The sequence below is a fragment of the Trachurus trachurus genome (genome assembly GCF_905171665.1).
Source record: "Trachurus trachurus genome assembly, chromosome: 1".
Taxonomy (NCBI): Eukaryota; Metazoa; Chordata; class Actinopteri; order Carangiformes; family Carangidae; genus Trachurus; species Trachurus trachurus.
Window position 1 is genome coordinate 11,548,082 of NC_139891.1, and position 27,924 is coordinate 11,576,005.

Genomic DNA, 27,924 nt, shown 5'->3' on the forward strand with positions numbered 1-27,924 from the left:
TACCTAATATAGGCCCTCATTTTCCCCGTTGATGCTATCATTGAAACTAGCTGTGGGCTAAAAGATAAATTTGTCTGTACAAAGCTATCTACTTGCCTGATCATCATGCCAATTACTGCACAGGAACTAGGATTGGGGTGGTTGGGCAGGGTTGAGGTTGTAATAAAATATAAATATAAAAAGGAATATTCAGCTCTACGTACTTCAAAAAATATTTTAATCCTTATTTTTGCTTAAAATTAGGGTTTTATTTAAGATCTGAAGCCATGGATATCAAAATAGGACAAACATGGTGCGTCATAGAGCAAAATGTATAGTGTTATTTTTGATATAGGTAATCAAGTCTAAGTAAAACTGTACTTAAGAAGAAGCCCAGCCAACTATCAGCGCCCATGAGTGAGTATAGTTCATTCAATCAAATATTAAATGGAGTGCTGGCACGCAGCTGATGGCCTTGCGCTTAATTGTTACTACTGTCGTTATGCCTGTAATGCAGCATTTATGGATGTGGAGGGATATGCTGCCTAACGCCAGGATTAGTTACGAGGAATGGAAGGTGTCCGAGAGCAGGTATTGTTTTTTTTGTTTTTTTTACAATAAGTTTATTAAGGCAGGCACACAATCTCATGGGAATCCCTGTGGGGTGGTGGAAGAAATGGGAGGAAAAAGTCTGAAAGACAAATGATTGCATGATCCCTTTATTCTGTTTCTAAAAGTTTAAATAGAAACTAAATATGACTATAGTGTTAAGTAATTAATTTCATGTTTCCATTAATGTGCAATTCATCCTGACAGCTTCTGTGGTCGAGAGAAAACCCTGAAGAACAAAATATTACCTGCAGTAGAAAAGAGTGTTGTGTGGTGCAGTAGACAAACTTCTAAAACATGTACAATGCGTGTACTTGGAAGGCTTTCTATTTGGCTTGACAAGGAAATAGAAAGTACATGCAGCTGGACTTTGGCCAAAGCAGTGTCCTTTTTAATGACAGCATTATCAGAATTCCTACATTTATCATGGCATGATGTGTCCTTTTCTTCAGTCAAGTTTCTTGATGAGGGGATTTGTTGTGGCTTTTGGATGTCATGACCTCTGAGACAGCAGCTGCAGGCACGGATGGAATGATCTTTTGAAGCAAGGGATTAATATTCTTATTCATTTTTGTCTTGTTTCGTCTCTCCCCTCAAGGGCCGATGTGACTTTCATTCTCCTGACATCCCAGAAAATGCTGTTAAATGTTAATGGGGACTATTTTTACATGGGTCGCGACCACGTCTGGTGCACACGTACATGGTGGACTCTCACACACCGGACACACTGGAATCTGGACATTAGCCTTTACAGACAGACTAATTTGCACAGCCGCACACACATATACACAACATACTCAACTACACACACCCCTGAGTTCAGTCTTGAATATAATATATTTATAAAAGTATTTTTACTTCAGGGAAAAAAAAAAATCTAATAATCTCCACTTCCCCTGGCCTGACTAACCTCAACAAAGCTCTTTTTTTCTATTATATTCAATTTTAATTCAGTGGCACTGATTTTTTTATTGGATATATTTTTTTAATGTTTCAGGGTACACAGAAAAAGCTCAGACATCTTACAAGCCCTGTGCATGTGTCTGCTTGATGGATCTCTCATCGTTCTGACGTCTACATGTATTATCACCGACAGCGTGTCTAAGCCATTCCATTTTGCAGGCTGAAGGCTTGAGAAATTCTAACAGAGCCAGAGCCACCCGCTAAAGGTGACATGCTGTTTAAATCAAACACACTTTCCATTTCTTGGACTTGGAAATGCTGCACATTGAGTGTTCTTTTATGCTAGACTGTGTTGAGTTGCACTGTTTGAGCGAGTGGAGGGAAAGATGATTAAATATAATGAAAGACAACAGCAGCTCACTTAAAAACATTTCAAGCTGGTGAACAGAAGCAGGGCCAAATCATGTAGAAGTATCACCATGTGAACTGGTAAAAGCACTAGAAATTCACGTGTTCCCTAAATTTTACACCAGGACCTAAACCCTGAAAAGATCTCATGGTTTCAGCAATAAGAAGACAACTCAGGGCAGATGTATCAAATATTCACTGGCTGTAACCCACAGTAATTAGTAAAGAAGGAGACCAGTGTGAGTAGTAGTGCTACAGCACAAGCAGGCAAAAGCGTCTTTACTGGCCTTAATGAGCATGACAAGTGCAACCAGACATGCTAAGCAACATTCTCTTTTTTTAATAGCAGAAAGCAGATGTCTCAGTGTGGTAAAGAATATGTAAGGGATAATGTTTAGTTCGGAGGTTGTTATGGAGAAATATACCCCGACAGGATGTATGTATGGAACCCTGACACAAAGCGGAGGGGTTTCATACATCCTGAAGGGGTTTACTTCCCCGTAACAACCGACTAACTCTACATTATCCCGCTTATAACACGGCTTACGAGTTAAATAATTAATGTTAAATACAACTTTTATCGATTTATAAATTGCATAATTTAGCGAATGTGCAAATCTGGTCACTTCTCCGCCGTTTTGCTAAGCCTCCTCCCAGTCGTGTGCATTTGTTTTCAACGAAGCCTTTGATAATCAATCAGTGGATCGATGGATTATCATACACATGTTATGATGTGTGTATTTGTGTAGTGTTGTCTGTCATAAACAAGAGATTACAGTTTCCGGGGCACTGTGGTGTTGCAGACTCCGATTCTGATCTGCAGGTTTGGTTTTCAACCACGATGTGGAAGGAGCCTCCACTCTCCCTGTAACAAGTTACAAGTCATTTATCTAACATCACTATTAGTCTGAAGCTGTTTAATGAAGGTGAAAATGAAACATAAGGTAAATATCCTGCATAGTTCTTCTCCTCTGTGCTCCTCTGATCAGAGCGGTGTCCCTAGCAACAGTGTGTTTTACATGACAACAGTCTGTTATACAGGAATAACAGACCGTAGAACGCAGCGATTGACAAACCAGAGAGCAGAATTCAATAGAGCCGTGTAATAATTTGTGATAACTCACACATGCAAATACACTGACAGTATAAAACGTAACTTAAATTGCATGTGTCACCACTTTGGTCTCCTCATGAGACACATCAACTGATGGTGGCATGTAATTTGAATCAAATGGTCTTGGTGGTTGAAGTTCCTGATTGTGTGTTTTGTTCTTTTCTTTTGTAGCTTTTACAGGCTGGCCTTAAGATGAGGATGATGGGGAGAGCTGTGGACATAAAAACATGCCTGTCTCTAGTCTCCACCCTAGACACAACAAACAAAAGAGAATGACATCAAAAAAGCGATTATTCTACAAAGACAAATGCCAGCATCTTGTGTCCCAAGTGACATGCAATTTAAATCAAACGTGCTTGACAGTTCGACTTTGTGATATTGTTTTCTTCATCACGGAAAAAAGGTATGAACAGACAGCCAAACCAACATAAATTACAAGCTATTAACTCTTTAGAAAAGTTGCAAGTGTGAACCATCACGGGTAACATGCTATTAAAGCCAAAAAAAGCCCCACTCTAACAATTAGACTTGCCACAGCGCAACAGTTGCACAGCAATAGCCCTGGAATTATAGCCTATACCAAGGTCTGCATCCGTTCAGTTACATTAACCTGGGACTGTTTACAATGCTGCAAAGTCAAAATCAATAGGGCCTGCCAAGAAGGGAACAGTCTAATGTTGCATTAGAACTCTCTGCTATTCAATTACAGCGCCGGAGTTGGAGAAGTTTCAGCTAGCTCAGGTCCCCAGAGGAGAAGAGCAGAGAAACTACTGTATGAGGCAGAGAGAGAGGGAACAATAAATCTAAAACTGACAAACAGCAAAAATAAAGTTATGGCATCCTCCTACCTACATCCACTCCCCACATTTACCGGTCTTCCTTGAAGCTGCTCTGTATGGATGAGAGGAGTTCTCTTTAATTGTTGTTTCTTTGAACTTTTTCATTGTTGTTGTTTTCCAATCCCACAGATCTCTTTAACAGTTTAAAGAGACAGTTTAATTATCCTTTTAATGGACACCACCTACTAAGACACGCCTTCTCTTATACCTAGCTTCAATTTACATGAATACATCTACCCTCTCATGACTGTATGCCAAGGATTATTTTCTTTTCTCAACCCTTACCAAGGCAGCCTACTGCACACAACTAGGCCTCTCTCCAGAGAGCCGGCAGCACTACAGGGGAGAGTGAGAAAGAACAAACACAACATAGAGAGAAGGGAGTACATAGAAAGAAATGTTATAGATGGAGGAGAGAGAGGAAGAAATGGTCTAATAAAAGGGAAACGATCGGCATAAAAAGAAAAGTCAAATCAAAAAGAGGGACAGCAAGAGAGCAGAATAAATGAAGTTTTCTTTGTGCCTCCTGTGGTGGTGATAGGTCTTCATGGGGTCCCTGTGGGGACAATTATAGCACCTAGTGGCAAGAGTTGCTGTTTGTGTGCGCATGTGAATGTGTGCGCTCATGCGTGTGTCACTAACGACAGGTCTTTGTGGGAATGGGGAGGAGAGGGTGCGATAGAGCGGGGACATTGCAATCACAGTGTGCCTTTAAAACACAGCATCACACTGTGAAATACTCCCGTTGCTCTAATGATAATCCAAATGCGTCTGGGTAACAGAAGAAACTGCATACTTGTAGATGCAGCACATATACCATGTAAATCCCACATGTATACATAGTGTAAAACAAAGGGGGGTGGGGGTGGGTAATCCCAACACTGAAATTCAAGGTCGGTGTCCAAACAGAACCACATCATACCACACCTGTGCATCAGGGGGCAGTGAATCACCCTCCTCTTTTTCAAGTGACAGCTCATTTGCTGATTCTTTCGTCTCTCCTTGGAGTATAATCAAAACCATTCCCCAATATTAACCAAATTCTTGGAGGATAATTGTGTTCACAACATGCTATGTTGTCTCACTGACAGTTTCTCATCCAGCCAAGTCTCTTTGTTCATCTAATTCAAACCAGCCTGTTGATCTGACTATACTGTAAGATCAGTCAGTAAAGTGCCTTTACCCCAGCCTGTTATGTCTCCATCCACACCTTTATGCTGTTATCTCTGCTTAATTTAGTCCAATATGATCCACCATGTGTATCTTGAATGTGACTCCTTTGTCCAACACCACGTGGCTCTACATTAATTGTCAGAATACATCTAGTGTGCTGTGTGTGATGTCTTCCAAGTCCTGGCTTGTGATGTTGCTCCCAGGGCTGGCAGAGAGTTTGGCTGCTTTACAGCTTTATTCAGTGGCCACACAGTCTTTGCACTGGGTCCTGTGTCTCTCGGAGCGTCCCTGGTGTCTCCAAATGCCTGCTCAGTAGTTTTCTTTGCTTCCATGGTGCCTTCCAGTTCCTGGCTGTTGCCTTGCAGTGCTTCCTTGCCAGATGATCTGTTTCCTTACTGCCAAGTGCTCAAGCGACTCCTTCCTACTACCCATTATGTCTTTGTTTGATGGGTGCCTGAAACAACTGTCTCGTCCTATTGCATCCGGTGTCTTATTCAAGCTCTGGGATTTTAAACAAACTCTGTATTATAGACAGACAGACACACACACACACACACACACACACACACACACACACACACACACACACACACACACACACACACACACACACACACACACACACACACACACACACACACACACACACACACACACACACACACACACACACACACAACGACAATCAAAACAAATGCTGCAAGGTTTGTTCAAACAAAATTACCAGAAATATTGATTTATTTGACCTCATACTCAAAAGTACAAAGTGATAGTAATTTATCACCTGCATGGTAGGTAAAGCTAAACAAAACAAAACAAGACCATAAATAACCCATGTGACCCTTTTGAGGAGATATAGCAATTAAGGCCACATTTAAAAAAAAAAAAATTGACAATTTAGTACTTTGGCACATTAAAGCAGAAGTGAGTGATCCGGTCGTTTTCGCTAATGCTGCGTTCCAGGCAGGCTTTTGAAATCGTAAATTACAGCTTCAAGTCACAACTTACGACTTTGTAGCGTTCCAGGCAACCCACTCGTGTTTTTCCGACCTGTTTTACCGGTGAAAGTCACTATAACGGCCACTCGTAACTTCCGACCGGTGAACTCGTACCAGATCGAACTGGTACCACTTCACGGTCGGAAAAATACGAGTTTCCTTGAACGCACCATAACAGTCCTCGTCGCTACGTCACCACATTCACGGCGTTCCTTGGCTGCACAACAGCCCTGCATGCCGTTCTCTCTCCTCATTGGATAAAAACTGTAGGATACGATAAATGTTTTCTCTTCGGCTCAGAGCAGAGCAGAGGGACTGAGAGACCCGTGTTTCGGTCCAAACACTCTATGTAAGTGATTGCTGTCGGAAGATATAACTATTTAAGACTTATATTAACACAAATATATCACTTACTTCTGCTTTAATAGCATATACTGAAGCTTTACCTTGTCTTTCTTCCACCACTTAGTTCCTCTTTTTCTCTGTCTCTTAGTCCTTCTGTTTTCCTTTGTTTATCTCTCCTTTTATTGTATTCACACCTTCTCTGCTACCTGTTTAGGTCCATTTGCTTCTCTCTGACCCCTTTATTTCCTTCTGACCTCCTTTTCTTGTATTATCCCAACTTTCACTTCCTCTCCACAGTTATCTTTCTCTCCTACACACTGTCTGTTTCCCTCCCTCCCTCCGACCCAGCCAATCTAATTTCTCAGTGTGTCGTTGCTGTTGTTGTTGTTGTTAGTATGTGGTTTATATGCAGCGTTCTGTATTTATCTCTCTCTGGGAGTCACAATGTTCCATTTACCTCTCCCACAATGCGCTGCTGGGGGATGGCCCCGATTATGCTAAATGTGCATGTGTATATGTGTGTGTGTATGTGATGTTTTTGAATAAGGCATAATACATTTGTGTGGGAGGGGTGTCATCTTCATCCTCTCCTACAGCTCTTTATATCCTAAAATTTATTTTCTCCAAATTTAAATTTAAGAGAGCTTAAGCCTTATAATGCTGGTGTTGTTAAAGTACAACCACACTTTTTAATGGGAACACCAAACAGTCTCTCCCTCTCTCTTTATACATATATAGGAAAAAATTTGGCTCATGACAGCCAAAAGGTGAAAGGTGCATCTATCGAACAGCCACTCATACAAAGTGGCATGAAAGTTACAGTGCAATGTGAAAAATAAATAAATAAAACTTTCATTTTCTAGACATCATTACAGCTGAGGCTGGTGAACTACACAATGTCTTTGTCTTTGACAATGGTCACCATGTCAGATTAAACGATCACAGGGGCATACATTCTTGCCGTGTCTTGATCGGGAAACTGGCAACACTACAAGTATCACTACGACCAATCATTGATCACGACCACTCCCGACCCTGCGCGAGTTCATTGGCCATCGGGGAGGCGTCACAACAAACTGTCAATCATGGATATTACAGTGCTGTGTGTGATGCTAGCGGTCTTTTGCTCAGAAATGAAAAAAGAAAAGGAAGAAAAAATGATTGTGGACCCATTCCTGGGTCTGGTGAGGGGGATGGTATACCTCTGTCCACAGAGAACATGGGGTACACTCACTAATGTGTACACCTCAAAACCATTCACTTACATTGCGCCCATGAAGAAAGCGTGTAAACAATGGATCAGAGCGCTCTGTCATCCTATATCAAGGTTCATGTTGTTGGAGATGTCAAACTAGGTGAAGACACGTCAAAAATTCTAACATGCTAGACTTTCCGCCAGGGCGTCGTAGATGCAAAATCGCTGTTTCTTCAGTTATGTTACGCTACACGCCCGTTCGTCATTCCCAATGTTCATAATAGGCTTTATGCACAGCTGCACTACTTCCTGAATTTAAGCCAGCTCCTTTATTTCCTGTCTTACATTATTGGGCGAACTGATTAATCCAGGTGTGTCTGACCATTGTTGTGAAAGGAGCTGGCTGAAGTTCAGGAAGTAGTGCAGCTGTGCATACTGTAGAGCCAATTGGGCCCGACACTGGAAATGTGTCGGCCATGACAAAATCCTGCGAAAATCGGCCTGAATTTGTGTAGTCTGATTCTGCCTTTAGTCATACTGGCTTGTGTGCATGTTCCATGTTGTCTGGATACAATTAGCTGTGCAGCCAAGTTGATGGGGTTTGACAAATGGATATTTGTAATTCAGTGAGTTGACCCAACAAGTCTCTGACTGATTTCCCTTCTCTCAACCTTTATCGCTCTGCATTGACACTGTTTTTTTGATTCCCCACTTCTAAACAGTAAATCTCTACACAAAACAAGCAGTAGACTGTTGTGTCCTCAGGGAGTTCAGTGGATTTTTCTGATTCAGCATGCCCCCCACCTCCCACCCCACCACAACCACACTTCACAGTAAAGGCGCGATGACAGTCAATATCAAAATGAGAGCGTGTGTGCTGTTTAGAAAATGTGAGGGCAACCTGCTGTTTGCTTTCATGAAGCAGCGCCTCACATACAAAAGTGTACATAAACCTGCACATACACAAGAATGCATAGGCTTCCTCAGAGACACAAAACATAAACATCTGCTCCAAATAAACCATCAAAAAATAAAGTTTTGAAATATCAGCAGGTACCTACAGGTGCATACAACCCTCATACACTCACGAATGTAGCAGCACAGTGCGTGTAAAGGCACACTCACACAAAGCTTTTACATTAAAGAAAGCCGCAATGTGTGAAAATACACAAGAGACAGCCTCAGGAAGTATTCAGACCCCTTGACATTATGCACTTACACTGTGGTGTAGATTTAGTTGTGAATGGATTGGATTTGCATTTATGCCCATTAAATTTGACTTTGAGAAACATAAGGACAAAGACTAAATGACAATATCAATCAAAGCTCAGTAACAAAAAGCAAACATTGTGAACCAAACAATAATGCTTGGAAATAAAGCGAGATTGAAGGTACCCAACATACTATTGGGGCCTTTAATTACAAACACCTCAATATGGATCATGAACAATGTGTGGATGACAGTTGGATATGAGTGGAGGAGAAAATTGTCAAGGCTATAAAACTCATTTTCTTTGTTTTTTTCAACATCATTAATGGCCCTCTCTTTCTAAAAGGCGTGATAGACACTGGGTTTTATTCATTTTTAAAGCCCTCACTGGTCTTTTACCCACTTACCGGTATATTAATTCATGGTGTCTTGCGAGCTCCTATCAAACATGCTCAAAGGACTGGATTACATTGCATGTCTCAGCTGTTTTCACTGAACTGAATTCAGTTTTTCATACTGTGCACCTGCAACTTGGAACACTATGCAGAACGATCTAAGGGTGTTTTCACACCTGCAGTGTTAGTGCGCACTAAATCTGGTGCGCACTAAATTTGGTCCAGTTTGGGTCAGTGTGAAAGCAAATCGCACTCTAATGCGCACCAAAACTAGTGCGGCCTGAGGAGTTGGTCTCGGTTCGGCTCCAGCCAAACTCTGGTGCGCACTAGTTTAGGTGTGAAAGCAACCGCACTCTGGTGCGAGCCAACTGCCAGGCGAACTCAACAAGTTTGAGCTAAAAGGGCTCCCGTAGTCACTGACAACGGGTTAACGCAGCGGGGAGACCGCCCGGTGCTCCGGTGCTGCGGAGCTCTGTCCCCACAAACGGAGCAGCAGCAGCGGGGCAGCCGGTCGGTGCGTGTCCGCTGAGTCCGCTCAGGTCGGCGGGTCCGTCCCTCGGGTCCGCGGAGCAGCTGATTACCGAGCAGCGGAGGTCCGTGTTTAACGTTTAACCGGGAACTAACGGGACCGAGCTGGGTGAACGCAACCGGAAACCAGCCGGAAGTACCAAACAGAGTTATACATGCAAACAATATAGAAATAAATGACCAGAGCTACTAACAACTGGCCCTACTGAAAGTTTTATCAATCAGCGCTTCGAGATTCCAACCGGTAGTCATGGAGACATGACGTTCTCCAAGTTTGGTCCCGAGTGATAAAAAGCAGGTGTGAACGCAACCGCACTAACTGAAAAATGAAACAATGTATCATTTTAACATTTGGTGCGCACCAGGGTGCGCACTAAACAGGTTTGAATACACCCTAAAACGTACCTCATTTTTATCATTAGGGAAATTAAAATTCATAATCTTATCTGATTTTACCTGCTGCTCCTGTTTTTAACCGACTCATCTTGCTGATTGTTGATTTGTTTCTAATGTGATCTTCTGTTACTTTTACTTTTCTCTAATACTCTATACCTGATACGTTGATTGTGTTTTCCAAATGTAATTTTTTGTCTCAGCTATTGTAAATGAGGTTGCTACCTCAATGTACTTCCAAGTCTAAATAAGAGTTATAAATAAATAAAGAATGTAATGTGTAATTACAGGAAGATTCATTTGATTAAAGTTGCTTTCATTTTACAACTAAATAATTCAGTTCAACTCATTCTCTTCAATATATTCAAAAGCAAAACTGTTCAATTGTCAGTGTTAGAAATGTTGGGTAGCTTGAATTCCAACATGTTTCACACATTCAGTTTTTCTTAAAGTCGCACTGTTGTTTACGTCTGATTGGTGAGAATGATTACAGGAATTTGACTGGCGTATCTTCAATGTGAAGAAAGTGGAAAAAAGGCCAACAACAAACCAAAGTAGGAGAAAAACAAAGCAGGGCCAAGGCTGTAAAACCTGATTTATGCGGCACTTGAAAAACAAGTACCCTTCATAGCTCTGTGGGTTATCAAACACATTTGCAAATCCTGCTGAAACGCTTTTTTGTGCTATCTCAGCCTTTTCCCACTGCCCCCCACTGTCCAGTAAAGAAGTATAAAATGTATGCAGCATTTTAAAGATCTGAGTGTGAAGCTGTTTCTCACTTATCTATTTATGTTAACACAAGCGTTGATACTCCTGTTATCTCCTCCTAGAGGCCTCTTACTTCTCTTCCTTTTTTCATTCGTCCTCCATAAGATTTTCTCTTTCTCAACCTTCACTCGTTCTGCAACCCCTTTAGTCCTTCATAACACTGCTGATCTCCAACTCTTCCCCTAGTTCTTCAATATGTGTTGTTTTTTTTTTTCTTAAAGTTGGTTTTGCTCTGTCACTGTGTTTCAATCTTCACCACCCTCCTGTCTTTTATATCAGTATGTTCTTCCATGCTTTACATTGTATATCAGTGCATCATACACTGATCTTCACATTCCTGCTGGTATTAGTCTTGTCTTCTTTTCCTCATTCTTGTTTTTTTTCCATAGTGTTCTATATTTCTGTCTGCAGTCATACCACACAATCACCAAGTACTATCTTAGAAACATCGTACTAACACTGCACAGGGCCTCCTTTGCTCTCAGAAACCTCTTAAGTCTCTGTGGCATGGATTTCATGAGATGTTGAAAACACTCCTTTGAGATTCTGCTCCTCTGCTGTTGAAATGTTTGCATCACATTATCTTTACAGATTTGTCAGCTGCACATTCATGCTGCCAGTCTCCTGCTCTACCACATCCCAAAGGTGTTCTGTCAGATTTGGATCTGGTGTCTGGGGAGACCACTGAAGTTCACTGAACTCATTCTCATTTTCATGAAACCAGTTGGAGACAGCTTTTGCTTTGTGACATGTAGCATTGTAGTGCTGGAAGTTTCTCAAACTTTTTTTAAACCAAGGACCACTTAACCACTGAAGACAACCCCATGGACCACCTGAGTCCTGAAAAAAGTCCTGAAACATCAGCAAAAGCAATATAGCTAACAAAGAGAGGGTTACTGTAATGCTAATTTCTTGTTTATTTTTGACAGAAAACATCATTAACGTCTCACTGTCTCCACATACAGCTGTTAAAATGGTTAAAATAACGTATTTATATTTTTTAATATATTTATCTTATTCAGACTCAGCCAAGACACAGGCAACTATGATGGACGGTGTCAGGTATGTATAATGTTGATGTGAAAATGACATCAACAGGTCTTTTCTATGCCCATTCCACAATATGTACACAATGTGTGAAAAAATAGACAGCAGGCCGAATCTCAAAGCATGAAGTGTTAGCAGAAGCGAATATATCACTATTAGATAATATATCCCCTCTATCAGTGTTGGTCCGAAGACAAGAGGGATCATAAGAATTATTAGAAGGAAACTGAAGCTCTCTAAGAAATTTAAGATTCTGGTGTTACACTCATTTATCATCAGATATTTTTTGGTTTTACAGTACTGAAAAATAATGCCATAGTTGTCTGGGGTATTACATCCTTCATACATTTCCTGTCTATCAATTGTCCTATATCGTCCTATCCTACTCCATCACACCATAAATCTCTTGCTGTGCAATTGAAATCCCTCTACACACACACACACACACACACACACAGTGAGAGCATGACACTATTAAAGTCAATCCCCCCTTGCTTACTATTCATACATGTGAAGACACATACGCGCACATTCTAGCACACATAGTGCCACAGTGTCCAATATAGAGTGACATAGTGTCCATGCTGCCACGACTGACAGGATCAATGATGATTTTGTGTGTGATAAATGGAGATGTGGAAGAGGATGCTGGATAGTATGTACCTCTACAAGATGTCATATACATGACAAATAGACCCAGACTGCTGGGCAACAGCATCTGATTTCTCCTCATTATACACAGACGGCAGTGATGTACACACACAGACACACGACACGCACACTATGTAGTAGCAACTTATATTACATATTACAAAGAGTGGATTAAGAAAGCATTCCTTTTTTCAAATTTGGTATATCAATCTGAACTAAATATCATAGCCTTTTTTGCAAAATTATTAGAAAGGAAAAAATGAAACATCACAATATTCGTCCAGATGCTCCTCATTTGTCTTCAACATCTTTGAGATGGTTCCAGACCTGCCAACCTTGAAAGGCTACCTTGATAACAAACCCATGACATTTATTGCAGTATTGTAAAGCATGTCATGATATCAAAATGTCACTGTACTATAATAGCACAGTACAATAATTATTTCATTATCCATAAATCAACAACAAGTTGAAAATAAAATACTGTAGCTTATCTGCCTTTCTCATTCAACAGCCTCTCTCCCTTTATCCCACCCTCACCTGCCTGTCTGCCCCCACCTCACTCACTCACCTCGCTCCTTCTGCCTCCCTCCATCACCTGGCTCACCTCGCTGCTTCTCCCTCTCTAACTTTAAACCTGGTTCTGTATCTGCCGTCACACAACACAACGGTAGTTTTTTTTCATTAGTGTGAACATTTTAACAATGTCTGCAACATCTGCGCGCTCGGTCCGTGTGGCTGTCTCACGTGCGTTACGTCTGACCCGCTCTCAGTAGAAGCTGCAGCGACTGTTGTTGTTGCTCCAGGTAGCGCTAAACATCAACAACAACAGCTGCTTGGAAGTCAGCAGTGACAATGCAGCCACACACGCACCAAACAGTCCGCTGAGACGGACGTTCGCAACCGCTGTCATTTATATCGTTAAAGATAAACACAGACTCTACCTTTAAAAGTTTCAACTGATTGAAAAGATGACCACATTTACAAGCTCACAGGGATAAAGATGCATAAAGAATAGTCGAGTGATGAATATGACTGGCCTCTACAGTTGTTGAATAATGCTCTGACACAGACACACACATACCAACACATACACACTCACAGATGTGTAGTCTTACCCTGCGTGACTGGATCTCTTTGACGTATAAAGGCAGTAAGAATTCAGACACTCCCTCCAATCTGACCCCTTCCTTTGTCACCCTCAGATTCCCCATACCATCCTGAAGAGAAAGACAGAGAAAGAAAGAGAGAGGTTATTTGGACAATAAATTAAATAATGAAAAACATCTTATTGGTTTACAATTTCCTTATTGCAACACAACAAGAAGAGAATATCTTGATTCATTATAATGCACAGATAACAGAAGTGAGACACGGTTATCAGTTATTCATCCCAGTAATCAGTAATGATTTGTTTACATGTCTTGAGGTTCCAGATGGCCTCGTTTAAAAACAACTGAGGCTTAATTTGAATGTAGATTGATTGATTGCGAAAATGCAAATCATAACCATTTAAAGGAATAGTTCACCAAAAAATGAAATTCAGTAGGGCTGACCCAAAAAAAATCAAAGCTGCGAAGCTTCAATCGTTGCCATGGTAATCAATCATGAAGTCCGTGATTTTTTTTTTTTTTTTTACTTTTTGACTTTTTGACACTGGTTCTCATCAATAATTGTTACATTGAAATGAGTAGACTACTTGACATCCTGGAAACCTGCCTGATAAGTTTTGGAGACATGCAGTGTATCCCATATATTAATTATGTCCGCCACGAATATCCAAGTGTCCTGAAGGGATATAGTCCAGAGTTTACTCGAAACAATGTCATTTAGCACATTTTTGCAGCCCAAACGCTATTGACTCTCATATATGGATTTCGTTGGACTAAGAACCCCCCTCCCGGGTCACCAGATGCACTTTGAGGAATAAAAAACTACTACTGCTATTCATCAGCATGAGGGTGAGTCAATAATGACTGAATTTCATTGTTTGGTGAACTATTCCTTTAAAATCAGCAATACAATAAATTATACAAAAAGGTGAAAGTCCCGGAATACCCTCTGAAGCCACTGTCCAATACATATAAGCTTGTGAGTGTTATAACGTAATCCAAGTCTTTTCTCTCCTTGTAAAACAATGATAGCTCATCTTGATCAGACTTTTTTTAGTCCTAGTCACATATTTTAATCATGAAAATACACATTTCATGGCATTTGTCTGGTTTAATTTGCTTTATTTTTCAAGTTTGCCTTAACTAAACATTTCCCTGAATGTCAATATTTAAGACAATTGTAACTGGGTTCATACTAAAGTCTGTTCAGAGCTTTTAAAGACCTCTAGATACCCAGAAGATACTTATTAACATTAGTCATTGATGAGCAGTGCAATATTGATGTGAGATGGGAATATCATGTGCTCACATAGGTCATCGACAGTCGGATCCTGTTTTACAGAGAACATTCTTAACAGTCTACAAGGGTTTATTTCTAATGTAAGCATGTGATTATTAATACATTTATTCCATTTCAAAGAGCATCATACATAACTATTACGTACCAAAACAGACAGAGACAGCACGTCATTGTCAAAGCCTCATGCTGAAGTAAAGAACGTATTAGTTTCTAGCAACAGATTTGTTTTATTTGTCAAAACGACAGCGCTCAAATTTGATACAATAATTTGCAGACAGAAAACCCCGGGAACTTATTTTAGCTCGTCAAAGAGACAGAAAGAAAAGGAACCCCTGCTGAGAAAAGCCATCGACTTAGAGGCAAGTGGAGAGGTTACGTTGTGGGAAGAAGCTTTTGGCTCTCTATGGCGCTGCTTCAAACAATGGTCAGTGCACTAAAGTTGCACACTCATTTACTTACATTTAGATTTCTTAATATTTACATGTGAAATTATTTTTTTAGACCTTTTCTTTAAATTTTGTGATGACAGAATTACAAAAAAGACATTTCTCTCCTAGTCAAAATAGTTACCAAAAGGAGTCTGTGTAATAATGATGCTGAATGCCATTTGTGTTGTATATTCAATGGCAAATAATTGTGGGTGCTATAGGCCCTTTTTACAGTTTCAGAGAGGGAAACCAAGTATACGACTTGAGACAATGTAAATTTATATCTATATCTAGGCTGTGTGCTTTACCGCACTATTTCTGATCCACTGACTGGCTCCCTGTGATAAAAATGGCTTTGTGCCGGTTTATGATCAGTTGTGCAGCATTTTACAGATTCCACATGAGTGAATGCTTGAAAAATTGTTGGATCGGACTTACATGGTAAGATTCCATTCGAACAGCCATGCAGGGTATTAGGATAGTGGGGCCTCTTACAGAGCAAAGAGGCAGCTCCTGCACCATGTCAAATTGATGCTTAGGAGAGCGACAGTGCAGAGAGCATAGCAATGCAGCTGCTCTGGGTTTGGCCAGAGTTTGGTGAGGCTTCTGGGTATTGTAGTATACTGTATGTATATGTCTACATAATCATCTGAGCTGATCAGGATCAGCTGCAATCACTAATAGAATGGAAATGGATGATTATCATTTACAGGAAAAATAAATATTATGTAAGGCAGTTTTATGGCCTGGAAAATCACAAACACACGCTGGAATATGTTTGAAAATTGTAAATCAAGTAAATGTCGATGTCCACCAAATGTTCTGGCATTAAATGTTACTGTAAAACCCTTTTCATTAGCATATTGTGCTATAACATGAATGATGACAACAGGTGTGTCCCTCATTGCTTCAGGTCAAACATTTCCAGGCTTAAAAAAACTTGCAACTAATGTGAAATAGAGTTCCTCTCTGTGGTAAAACTTGAAACAATGTGGATTGAACAAATTCAGCTTTCATTTGGAATATGTCTCCCACAGACTGCATCGCTCGATGACGACAAATAAGTATTGCTTCCCTGTTTCCCAACTTTCTTTTTTTATGTTCACAAATATAGATGAAACTGTACATGGAGATAGAAATTCTGTTACAGGGAAATAGGCAGAGCATAGTGTAAATATGGTTGAGGAAATGGAGAGAAAAAAAAAATATATATAGGAGGAATAAATCACAGGCACATAAGAATAAGGCTGGAAGGCACCAGCCAGTCCAGATGCAGTTGTGCATGTGAATTCCTGAGGCCAAAATATGTGTTTTGTGTAGCCACAGTGACCTTGACCTTTAACCATAAAATTCAAATCAGTTCATTAGTCAAAAAGAATGTTTGTACCAAGGTTAAAATAATCCCCTCAAGGTCTGACTGAGATACTGCGATCAGGTACTCTGCAGTAGATGGAGCACAGTTTCATATTTGCTGTCTCAGTGCTATTTATCATATATTATATCATATCATATCATATATGGGTTTAACTCCAACATGAGAAACCTGGGAACCAGCTAAGTGTGTATTTTCCTATTGCTGTTGATACTGTGCTGCTTTTACACTGTTTGGAGTATGTACACTTTCATATTAGAATTTATAGCAGAAAGTAAAGGAACAAGAAAAAAGAGCAGGTGTGGTGTGTCTGTAAATAAGTCATTATTAGAAGAATACCAATACCTATTTCCAGCTTTCTGTTGTAAATATGAGTTACATGAAAAATGGACATTCATCCCTTTATTAGTTGCAGCTTGTGTTGACTGGGATTATCATTTTAATACCTGACGAAGATTTAAATTCCTCTATTGGTTTCTCGGTAGACAGCCTGCAGGGGTTTACCACAAATGATCAGTTTAGATTAATACATCTGTAATCAAGCAGCCTGATCATATCCAAGGCTTGACTGGCAGTCTAATTTGTAATTTCTAACAAAACACCACACTATCACGTATATTGACTCATATGTAATCCACACATACACACACACACACTTACAAATGGGGCATAGCGAAGTGATAAGAGTGTGTCAGATCAATACGTTAAACCAGCCAGAGGTTTTCAGTGTTGTTGTTAGATCTATAGTCATTACTCTGAATATACAGTGGAGCATGGAGCTCATTCAATAAGCTATAACACAACCTGAGGAGCTGAAGAATCTCAAACTTAGTCACTCCTGAATGCACACACACAATCCCAAAAACATGGGGATGATAATGTTAAAATTAATGAGGTGGCTTTATTCCACCTCACTGCTCCACCGTCCAACATTGAAGCCTCATTCTGATTGAACATGACAGCTCTCTCTCCTTTCTCTGTATCTCATGCAGTGTTTTTCTTTGTTTATTTGTTTCATTTTCAATCAAGTATATGCGTCAACTGGCATGAATGGTACGTGAACAATATTGCCAAAGCCTGGAATACAATGGAAATTCTTCGACAAACAGAAGGAAATAAGTAAATCTCTCTATACATTCATTTATCTCCCATTGTTCAGCTTTCTCTCTCTCTCTGAATCTGTTTGTCCCACTTCTGATCATCCCTCTGCATCCCTCTCTCCATGTGCAATTAGTTTCAGAAAACAGATCAGACATTGACATGTGCCTTATTGAGAGTATGTGCACACTCTGGTAAAGTGCGAAGGGATGTTCAATGCTTCAATAATTGAAGATTAACATTTAAAAGTTACAAAGTGACCTTATATTAACCTTTAAATCACTGTTTCAGCCATTAGGGCTTCATCGTAAGTAAAACCAAAAAAAAGCAGTGCGGCTTTTTTCTATTTCCCACTTTGCTTGTATGGTGATTGGAGTTTTATAGGAAACAGGCCAATATGTTATAAGTAACTGTGTTTTGAGGATATAAACATTGCACTGAGTGACTTTTAAAATACTGCTGTCACCATATTCATTGGTTCCTGAATCACAAGACATGATCGAAGATTGTCAAATATTGTTAATTATGAATCACAAGCTTTATAAATGTTTTCACTTCCTGTAGTACTAATTCAGGTCAGGATTCACTTGAAACCTGGTTCCAAATTGCCAGAGCCACAATCTAATCAATTCATTATATTGATACCTGCATGTCTTTTCAGAGCTGAGCAGGACTATTTGCACAATGCAGCTTGCATCGGGCTCTGAGAATACACACTCATCTCCAATTTTGTTAAAGTGGGTGTGTCACTGTTGACACTGACACACACACACGCACACACACACACACACACACACAGTGAACACTGAATTTCTGTCTCTCTCACTCTCTCTCTCATCCATAACCTGCCTGTTCTGCATCTGTTTAGAAGCCCCTTCTAACACTGCTCTATGACTGTGCCTGACAAAATTTGGAGTGAAGTACAACTATTTAGCCTTAACACTTTTAACAGCATAGCCACCAGTCATGATAATCACCTCCATTAACTGTTACACAGACTTTAATTTAGAAAGCTTCACTGCTGTACAGGTACAAAAACCACTTACGTGCAGGCAAACTGGCAGGCCTTAACGATCCTGAGCCTTTCTTTATTTAATTAGCAGCGAATGTTGGCGCCTATTCATTTGCAAATCTTTTTAAAATCTATCTTTATTGTCAAATTCTTTTTGTACCCCCACGCCTCCCACACTGATAAGAGCTGGTGACCCAACATTTTTTTAATTATAGGCTCATTTCCAATCTGTCCCCCCAACCCCTCATCAATCCAATTCAGAAAAAGAAAAAAGCACGAGCACAGCTGCCTTTAAAGTAGTTAACAATTAAGTTCATCATTTAGACATCTGGCACCACTGAGCAGCTTTTGACTTATGCTACAGTAGCCATGCAGTTGTGAAATACACTGCTAAGTACTGGTTTGTCACATACATCTGTTGCTGGTTTTAAAATGACTTATCAGGCGCAGTGCAGTGTGCACAGACTGACAGCATCACCAAATGGCTGTCACTATTTTTGGTAAGCCCCTTCAATCATTCTGCATTCTTTAGTGTCTGGGTCGAAATGTGCCTGATGCAAATGACTTTGGTTTTATGCAGACGATACACTTTTTTACATTCTTTTACCCTTCCAATCCAGTAAAGATTTAGGCTCTTTCTTAGGCTCATAATGGCATAACTATTTCCCAACAAGCTATGCATAAATGTCAACTTTTAAATTTAAATGATTTAAAAAAAAACAAAAAAAAACATTTACATTATTGGGTGTATACTGCCTCAAATGAGAAAATAAAAAAGTGCCAAACATACGCCCTTCTTTTGCCATTTCAGTTTGGCTGCATTAGCTGTGGATGCATCCTTTTGACAGTGAGGCAAGATAAACAAATAAGAAATAATCAACATGATTGCAGGCAAATCAGTTAGTTTGGCAACAGTGACATTAGCTAATCAGACAACAAACTATCCTCTGCTCGGCTTTGTCTGTCAGTCTTGTTTTTTTTTTTTTCTTTTTGGTTCTTTTCTGCTAACTGAAATGGGTTTCATTGGCATAAACTCTATACAAGTCTCTCTTTGCCAAGGAAAAAATCAACAAATCCCAGCAACGATAATGACTGTTCATCATCGCCCAATGAGCTATACTCTCCTGTGAGTTTACATTCAGCAAGCTTTTGTGTGTCTCTTTAACTCTCTGTGGGTGTTTGTGCGTGCGTAGTAAATACAGTACATCAAAAAAAAGTGACACAAACGCAAGATATCAAATACCCACATATTTGATGCACAAATAATTCCATCTATATGTATACACCAGTGGTCATTTTCTTAACCCTTTGATGCACAACATGGGTCTAAAGTGACCCGAGTGAGTTTTTTTGTGCTATATCTTTGCGAAAAATGTATTTCATCATATAGAATTCCAGGTATTCCTCAATTAACTTGTTTTTGATCATAATACATCCTTATTTTATTTTTTACTTTTTCACTTTTTTAATAAAAACACATTTTGTATCACTACCCCTCTAATGCACAACATGGGTCTAAAATGACCCACATTCATTTCCAATGTGATTTCATGCTGAGTGATAGTTTCTTTGCTGTAACTTTTGAAATCTATCTATTTTATGATTGAATGTTCCAAGTATTATTTAATATATTGTTTTTTATTAGTGGGGTCATTTTTTCCATTTTTCATTTCTTACTTGTGAACAAAAATGAACAAAAATGTCTCAGTGAGTGGACCAGTTGAAAAAACAAGTATAGCAAGAATACTTTAATTTTAGCATTCCCTCACTATCTATACCAACAACAGACCATTGTTTCCTTGATTACAATAATGACTAGTCATTACTTGTCCTTTTTCCCCATTAATAGCTCTGTTGACATATTCTACTGTGGTCAACAGCTAGCCATAGTTTATTCTATCTGAGTAGGCTATTTCAATGTTATATCTTTGAAATCACTGCACAGTAAATTCAGTAAATATTCTTTTTTAAGCACATATAATCATATTTACTTGTTTTACAATTATTCCAATTTACCTAAAGAAACATTTGATGACTCATTAAAGATAACTGTGCATAATTGATAAGGTTTTAGTTACCTTGAATAAGTAGCTACATTACTTGTCATAAAGGGAAATACCTTAATATTAGCAAGTTAGCTAACTGTTAACATGATGACATGTTCTAGCTGGTGACAACAATAGAATAATATTCTATTGTAGACACCAGCTAGAACATGTCAACAGCTACCTAGCTAGCTAGCTGGTGACATGTTCTACTGTAGTTAACTAATACAGTAGAATGTAGAAATGTCAACTGCTAGCTAGCTAACTGGTCCACTCTCTGAGACTTTTTGTCTATTTGTTCATAAAATAAGAAATAGTGCAGCAGATTAATTGCATATTTCAAGAGAATCGTTCATTTTGGTATAAAAGCATGAAATTTGGTACAGATACTCTCTAAGGGTCACTTTTTGGGAAAAAGATGTTGGCCACGCAAAAATTAAAAATGGCGGCCATTTTTTCAAGATGTTCTGTATAGTAGGAAGAGGGGGGTATCATGTATCCCCTGGAAATATACTTCTAAACAGTGTTTCTAGATTGGAAAAAATGTGTAGAAAATGATGAGCTATGTTAAAAAGTTGTCAGAATGTCCCATGTATCATTTTTATGCAAATTAGTGCCGCCATTATTGAAAAAACCTAATTTCACTATATCTCAGCCAATATTGCAGATATCTGAACAAATAAGGTGTCTACACCCATGTTTTGAGGGTCAGAGATCATAATAAAACTATTCATAAAGTGATTACATGTTGGTGGCATGCTAGTAAGCAAACCTAACCCTTTTACCAATTACAAGACGCCAATATTGGAGATACCAAATAAGGTGTCTAGACAGAGGTTGTTGTGTGTTTAACCAAGGTTTATTTGGATCAAACATCATAATAGAACTCTTCTTGATGTGACCACTCTTCTCTTTCCCATGCCAGATGAACAGTCAAGTAAATGGTTCTCCACTATGCATCACTCATCATCGTTTTCACTGAAATCTTCAACGTTAAACTCATCCTCTCCTTCCTCTTTCTCCTCCTCTTCCTGTTCATGCTCTCCAGTGTCATGGGGATCAACCAGTGAAGTTGGTAGGATAGGACAACAGGACCATCATCATAGGGTTTTGGTTTTTCCAGAATAGGTTCATCAGCTCACTTGTACAAGGCGACACGGTAGTTCACACATCGATCATGTGGCTTCAGAGCAGAGTAGCATGGAGGAAGGCGAGCCAGGTCAACCTTAGACTTGCAACTGAGTTTCTTGTCCTCCCCCACCATGTTACGTAGCAACTTGGCACGGACAACATCCACTGAAGACTCACGACTCTGTCCAGACATCAGACAGGTGAATTGCTCCAACTGCCTCAGCATCTCAGGCTTGACACTCTAGCAGTCACTGAGTTGACTGAATACGTGAACCCTGGGATTCTTCTTCAAGGGCCCCACCTTCCTTCTCCCTTTGATGGCACTGGTACAGTCTTCTCCGCTGAACACATAGAACCCAAGAAGAGTGGCGCGGTGGTCTTCTCCCAGGGATTCTGCAAGCTCAGAGATGTTGAGAAGTTGTTGGTGTTGGGTTAAAGAAGCTTCCTGGATCTTCACACTGTAGGGGTCTGATGAAGTCGGCTTTAGCAGCCTTGCCCACAGCTTCTGCTCGTACTGTAACACGTCCATCTCAACATCAATGGGGACAGGTGCACCGGAAGCCAGGCAGTAGTAGTATTGCAGAATCCCTGGGAGAAGACTACTGCACCACTCTTCTTGGGTTCTATGTGTTCAGTGGAGAAGACTGTACCAGTGCCATCAACAAAGGGAGAAGGAAGGTGGGGCCCTTGAAGAAGAATCCCAGGTTTCACGTATTCAGTCAACTCAGTGACTGCTAGAGTGTCAAGCCTGAGATGCTGAGGCAGTTGGATCAATTCACCTGTCTGATGTCTGGACAGAGTTGTGAGTCTTCAGTGGATGTTGTCCGTGCCAAGTTGCTACGCAACATGGTGGGGGAGGACAAGAAACTCAGTTGCAAGTCTAAGGTTGACCTGGCTCGCCTTCCTCCATGCCACTCTGCTCTGAAGCCACATGATCGACGTGTGAACTACCGTGTCGCCTTGTACAAGCGAGCTGATGAACCTATTCTGGAAAAACCAAAACCCTATGAGGGGCAGGGGTGGATGAAGACTGATGAAGGAGTGTTGAAACCGGTGTGGTCCTGTGGTCCTATCCTACCAACTTCACTGGTTGATTCCCATGACACTGGAGAGCATGAACAGGAAGAGGAGGAGAAAGAGGAAGGAGAGGATGAGTTTAACGTTGAAGATTTCAGTGAAAACGATGATGAGTGATGCATAGTGGAGAACCATTTACTTGACTGTTTATCTGGCATGGGAAAGAGAAGAGTGGTCACATCAACAAGAGTTCTATTATGATGTTTGATCCAAATAAACCTTGGTTAAACACACAACAACCTCTGTCTAGACACCTTATTTGGTATCTCCAATATTGGCGTCTTGTAATTGGTAAAAGGGTTAGGTTGGCTTACTAGCATGCCACCAACATGTGATCACTTTATGAATAGTTTTATTATGATCTCTGACCCTCAAAACATGGGTGTAGACACCTTATTTGTTCAGATATCTGCAATATTGGCTGAGATATAGTGAAATTAGGTTTTTACAATAATGGCGGCACTAATTTGCATAAAAATGATACATGGGACATTCTGACAACTTTTTAACATAGCTCATCATTTTCTACACATTTTTTCCAATCTAGAAACACTGTTTAGAAGTATATTTCCAGGGGATACATGATACCCCCGTCTTCCTACTAGACTAAATACAGAACATCTTGAAAAAATGGCCGCCATTTTTAATTTTTGCGTGGCCAACATCTTTTTCCCAAAAAGTGACCCTTAGAGAGTATCTGTACCAAATTTCATGCTTTTATACCAAAATGAACGATTGTCTCACTAATCTGCTGCACTAAAAGTAAAAATGGAAATAACACCCTGTACTAATTAAAAACAAGATATTCAAATGATACTTGGAGGATTCAATCATAAAATATATTGATTTTAAAAGATACCACAAAGAAACACTCACCCAGCATGAATTCACATGGAAAATGAATGCGGGTCATTTTAGACCCATGTTGCGCATTAGAGGGGGTGTGCATATGTTGTGCATCAAAGGGTTAATTGGATATACAATGCATTTTGTGTTTGTGAAATAATTTCATATCTTGGAATGTCTATTTTGTTATTTGTCTGTTTAACAGAATCAGGGTGAATGTTGATGCTTCTACTTGATACTTGAAACTTACTATACTTAAGAAATCATCAGTAAAGCCTTGTAGCCCTGGTCGCCTGCAGATTTAAATAATTATTGTTTTGGTGTTGTCTGAAGCTGAAGAAAGGCATTATTACATTATCTTTTCTAAGCTCAGACACCCCGCTCATGCTAAGATTGGTACAACCACATGCAATATTTGTATGTATGTGATGTTAAGAAATAGCAGAGGGCCAAGCCTGGATGTGTACACACAATGCACTCAAGAAAAGTAAATAAACTCATATGCACAGTACATACACACTTGTCCTATATACAGCGGGTATGTAGATGCAGTATGATCCCCAGCATACACGCAGGATACAAACAGCAGAATCCTGTTGTAGAAACCGCAGGTAGCTGTAGAAAATAACCCTTGGAATAAATTGCATGCAGCTTAAATTACAGACCATGTTGCTGTTTCATTGTACCTCACAAAGCCACATATCTCTGTCCATTTTGAAAAGCACAGGAGAGGTTTTCAGAACCAATAAGCCTTCAAACACAAAGGGCCTCAGGGTTAAGTTCAAACTGTAATACTTCTTAGTTTATAAGCAAGAAATAGAGAGGTGATAAACAAACACAAGCAGCACTACCGCAGGATAGATAACATAACTGTGCGTTCACAACAAAAGCTTCCAAAGCGTCAAAAACGCTCGAGGGTGGGCTTCAGACAAGACAGCTCCCAAAATGGCAAATATTTTCAGCCGCTTTTGCCGCTCGTCACGTGACTGACGTCAAAGTTCGATTGTGCTGGTCATTGGGGAGCCGAAATACAAAAAAAAAGGCAGCCGAAGGACATCTCTATTCTGACAGGTTGCCGCCGAACCGCATCATAGCTAATTACCCTAAAGTTAACCATGGCTCAACTTCTCTTCTGGTGACGCTTTGGAAGCGCAGCAACGCCAGGTGATGCTTTGGACGCTCAGTGTCGCCGGGCTCTCATTGAAAATGAATTGACTTCCGGCATTTTGACGCTTTGGAAGCTTTTGGTGTGAACGCACAGTAAGAATGCACTCCTTCGGGGCACCAAGTGGCACAGGACGTTAAGCAGGTGCCCCATGTGTTCTCGCTGCAGGCGGCCCCGGTGCAAATACCGCATCGGGCAGCCCTTTCCTGCATGTCATTCCCCCTCTTTCTGCCTCCCCATTTCCTGTCTCTTTCAACTGTACTATCTAATAAAGGCATGAAAAGGCCAAAAAAATATACTTTAAAAAATGCACCCCTTCACAGCACATTAGTAGTGCTTTGCAATAATAATGTACCTTAATATGAAAGAGGAACATTCATGAATAACAGGCTGCCCGGTAGCATTTCAGTAATGGCAAGCAATGTTGTATATTGGTCCAAGACAAGTAGCCATTCATGATAGCTCAACAAGCATTTCACACCATAAAATATAAAAATAACAAACATTTGTTTGTGGTGCTCACAGCACTTTAAAGTTACATCTAAAAGCGGCACTCAGAGCATCTTTCAAACAATTTGAAAAATATTTCAACGTTATGACCAGGAATTGACCTGTGCTGCAAGTCACAATATGGTGAGTGAAAAGCTATATGATGTCCACTGTAAATTTAGCGTAGTTAAATCAACTCAAGGCAGTGTCTAGACAAGACACATCTTAATGCTGGCCATAAAAAGGCGCCAGTGTGTGTGTGTGTGAGAGAGTTTTGTATGTGCAAGGTCACCAGAGTGTGTTAACGTCCTCTTCAGCGTAGTAGATGTGGAGATAATGACGGATTCCTCCATCATAGTGGGGTTAACTGGCAAACTGTCCCATTAGGTGAACTCATATCATAAGGAAGGTTATACACACAGAGCCCTCACACCAATCATACACAAAGCACCAGCATGTTTATCAGCATGACTTCAAGGTGTGCACGCACAAGCACATATCATACAAACACACAATAGACCCATGTGTCCCTGCGGTGATGGATAGGCTGGGGAAGTATTTTGCAGGCACCTCTAATATTCAGGACCGCTGTAATTTTTCACACAACCTTTTATGTCAGCCAATAGACCCAGAGAGAGAGAGAGAGAGAGAGAGAGAGAGAGAGAGAGAGAGAGAGAGAGAGAGAGAGAGAGAGAGAGAGAGAGAGAGAGAGAGAGAGAGAGAGAGAGAGCAGTGTCACCTTTTACTAGGGAAAACAGCTGAGAAAATAGCTGAAGGGATGCTCAAATTAGGAAATGCAGAAAGTTATTTCGTTGTCCTTTGCCTTTTTGACCATTTGGAGACACAATATAATAATAGGTAGTTCCTGACTGAGGAAATGACTTTGTTTTACTTGTTTTACTTTCTATAACTTTATCTTAAGTGCTTAACTTGGTCCTTGAAACTTTTAAATTATTAGAGGATGAAATTCAGCACAATTAACAGTTCATAATTTAAGATGTTTAACATTTATTTTATGATGTGAACTTGTGTGTCAGCCAATACTGAGTACCATTCTGATACTGTTAAAAATGAAATAAAAAACAACAAGCTACCAACCCAGCTTAGACATGATATAATTGCTGGCACTGTATTGTACTGTATGCCACGCCACGGCCTGGGTAAAACCACTCGCACCGATCAAAATGTTTTGGACAAAAACTGCTGTTGGCTACCCCTGCAATCTATTCCATGCATGCAGACTTATTTTGCAAACTGCGGCTGCCTAGCATCTAGTCTCACTGGGTCAAGTAAAAAAGCCCACATTACTTAAAACCTACTCCAGATTCATGAACGCTGCAGGAATCTCAGATATGATGATCATGTGTAAGATCATGAATGCCAACTCATCGTAAATTGACAGCACATTCCTGGTGATCAGTAATTAGCTTAGATCTCCACCCAGGAATAGCCATATAAGGATACTACAGTATATAAGGGGGTAGGTGCATCCTGCTCCTGCAATCATGACACAAACAAGGAAACATGGAGAGAGAGAAAAAAAAGAGAGAGATTGGGGATCAAAGCAGTTTTGGTTGAAGTGGAGTTAAAGCAGAAGTAAGTGATATATTTGTGTTAATATAAGTCTTAAATAGTTATATCTTCCGACAGCAATCACTTACATAGAGTGTTTGGTCTGAATCACGGGTCTGTCAGTCCCTCTGCTCTGCTCTGAGTCGAGGAGAAAACATTTATCGTATCCTACAGTTTTTATCCAATGAGGAGAGAGAACGGCATGCAGGGCTGTGTGTGCAGCCAAGGGACGCCGTGAATGTGGTGACGTAGGGACGAGGACTGTTATGGTGCGTTCAAGGAAACTCGTTTTTTTCCGACCTGTGAAGTCGTACCAGTTCGATCTGGTACATAGACTGTACAAAAAGACGTACTGGTACGATTTCACGGGTCGGAAGTTACGAGTGGCCGTTATAGTGACTTTCACCGGTAAAACAGGTCGGAAAAACACGAGTGGGTTGCCTGGAACGCTACAAAGTCGTAAGTTGTGACTTGAAGCTGTAATTTATGATTTCAAAAGCCTGCCTGGAACGCAGCATTAGCGAAAACGACCGGATCACTCACTTCTGCTTTAAGAAAAATATTTAATTTCTTCTGTTAGTAGGTGTGACTGGGACAGGTAGATCCAAGGCCTGGAAGGAGGTAACAGATGTCATGAGTAAAGTGTCCTCGGCATAGGCGGCCTTACCTATGTTTCAACCGTTTCAATTGAAACGGGCCCCAGCCACCAGGGGGGCCCCCAG

General features: G+C 40.2%; 1 protein-coding gene across 1 annotated transcript in view; it reads right to left on the bottom strand.

Moving 5' to 3' along the window:
- The window catches only part of sgcz (sarcoglycan zeta), a gene marked incomplete at both ends in the record, with an annotated part of 373,691 nt that overhangs the window by 99,690 nt on the left and 246,077 nt on the right, over nt 1–27,924 (bottom strand). Inside the window, one exon of the mRNA XM_083984150.1 lies at nt 13,674–13,775. Within this exon, the coding sequence (XP_083840276.1) occupies nt 13,674–13,775 (102 nt within the window). The remainder of the gene's footprint in view (nt 1–13,673; nt 13,776–27,924) is intronic.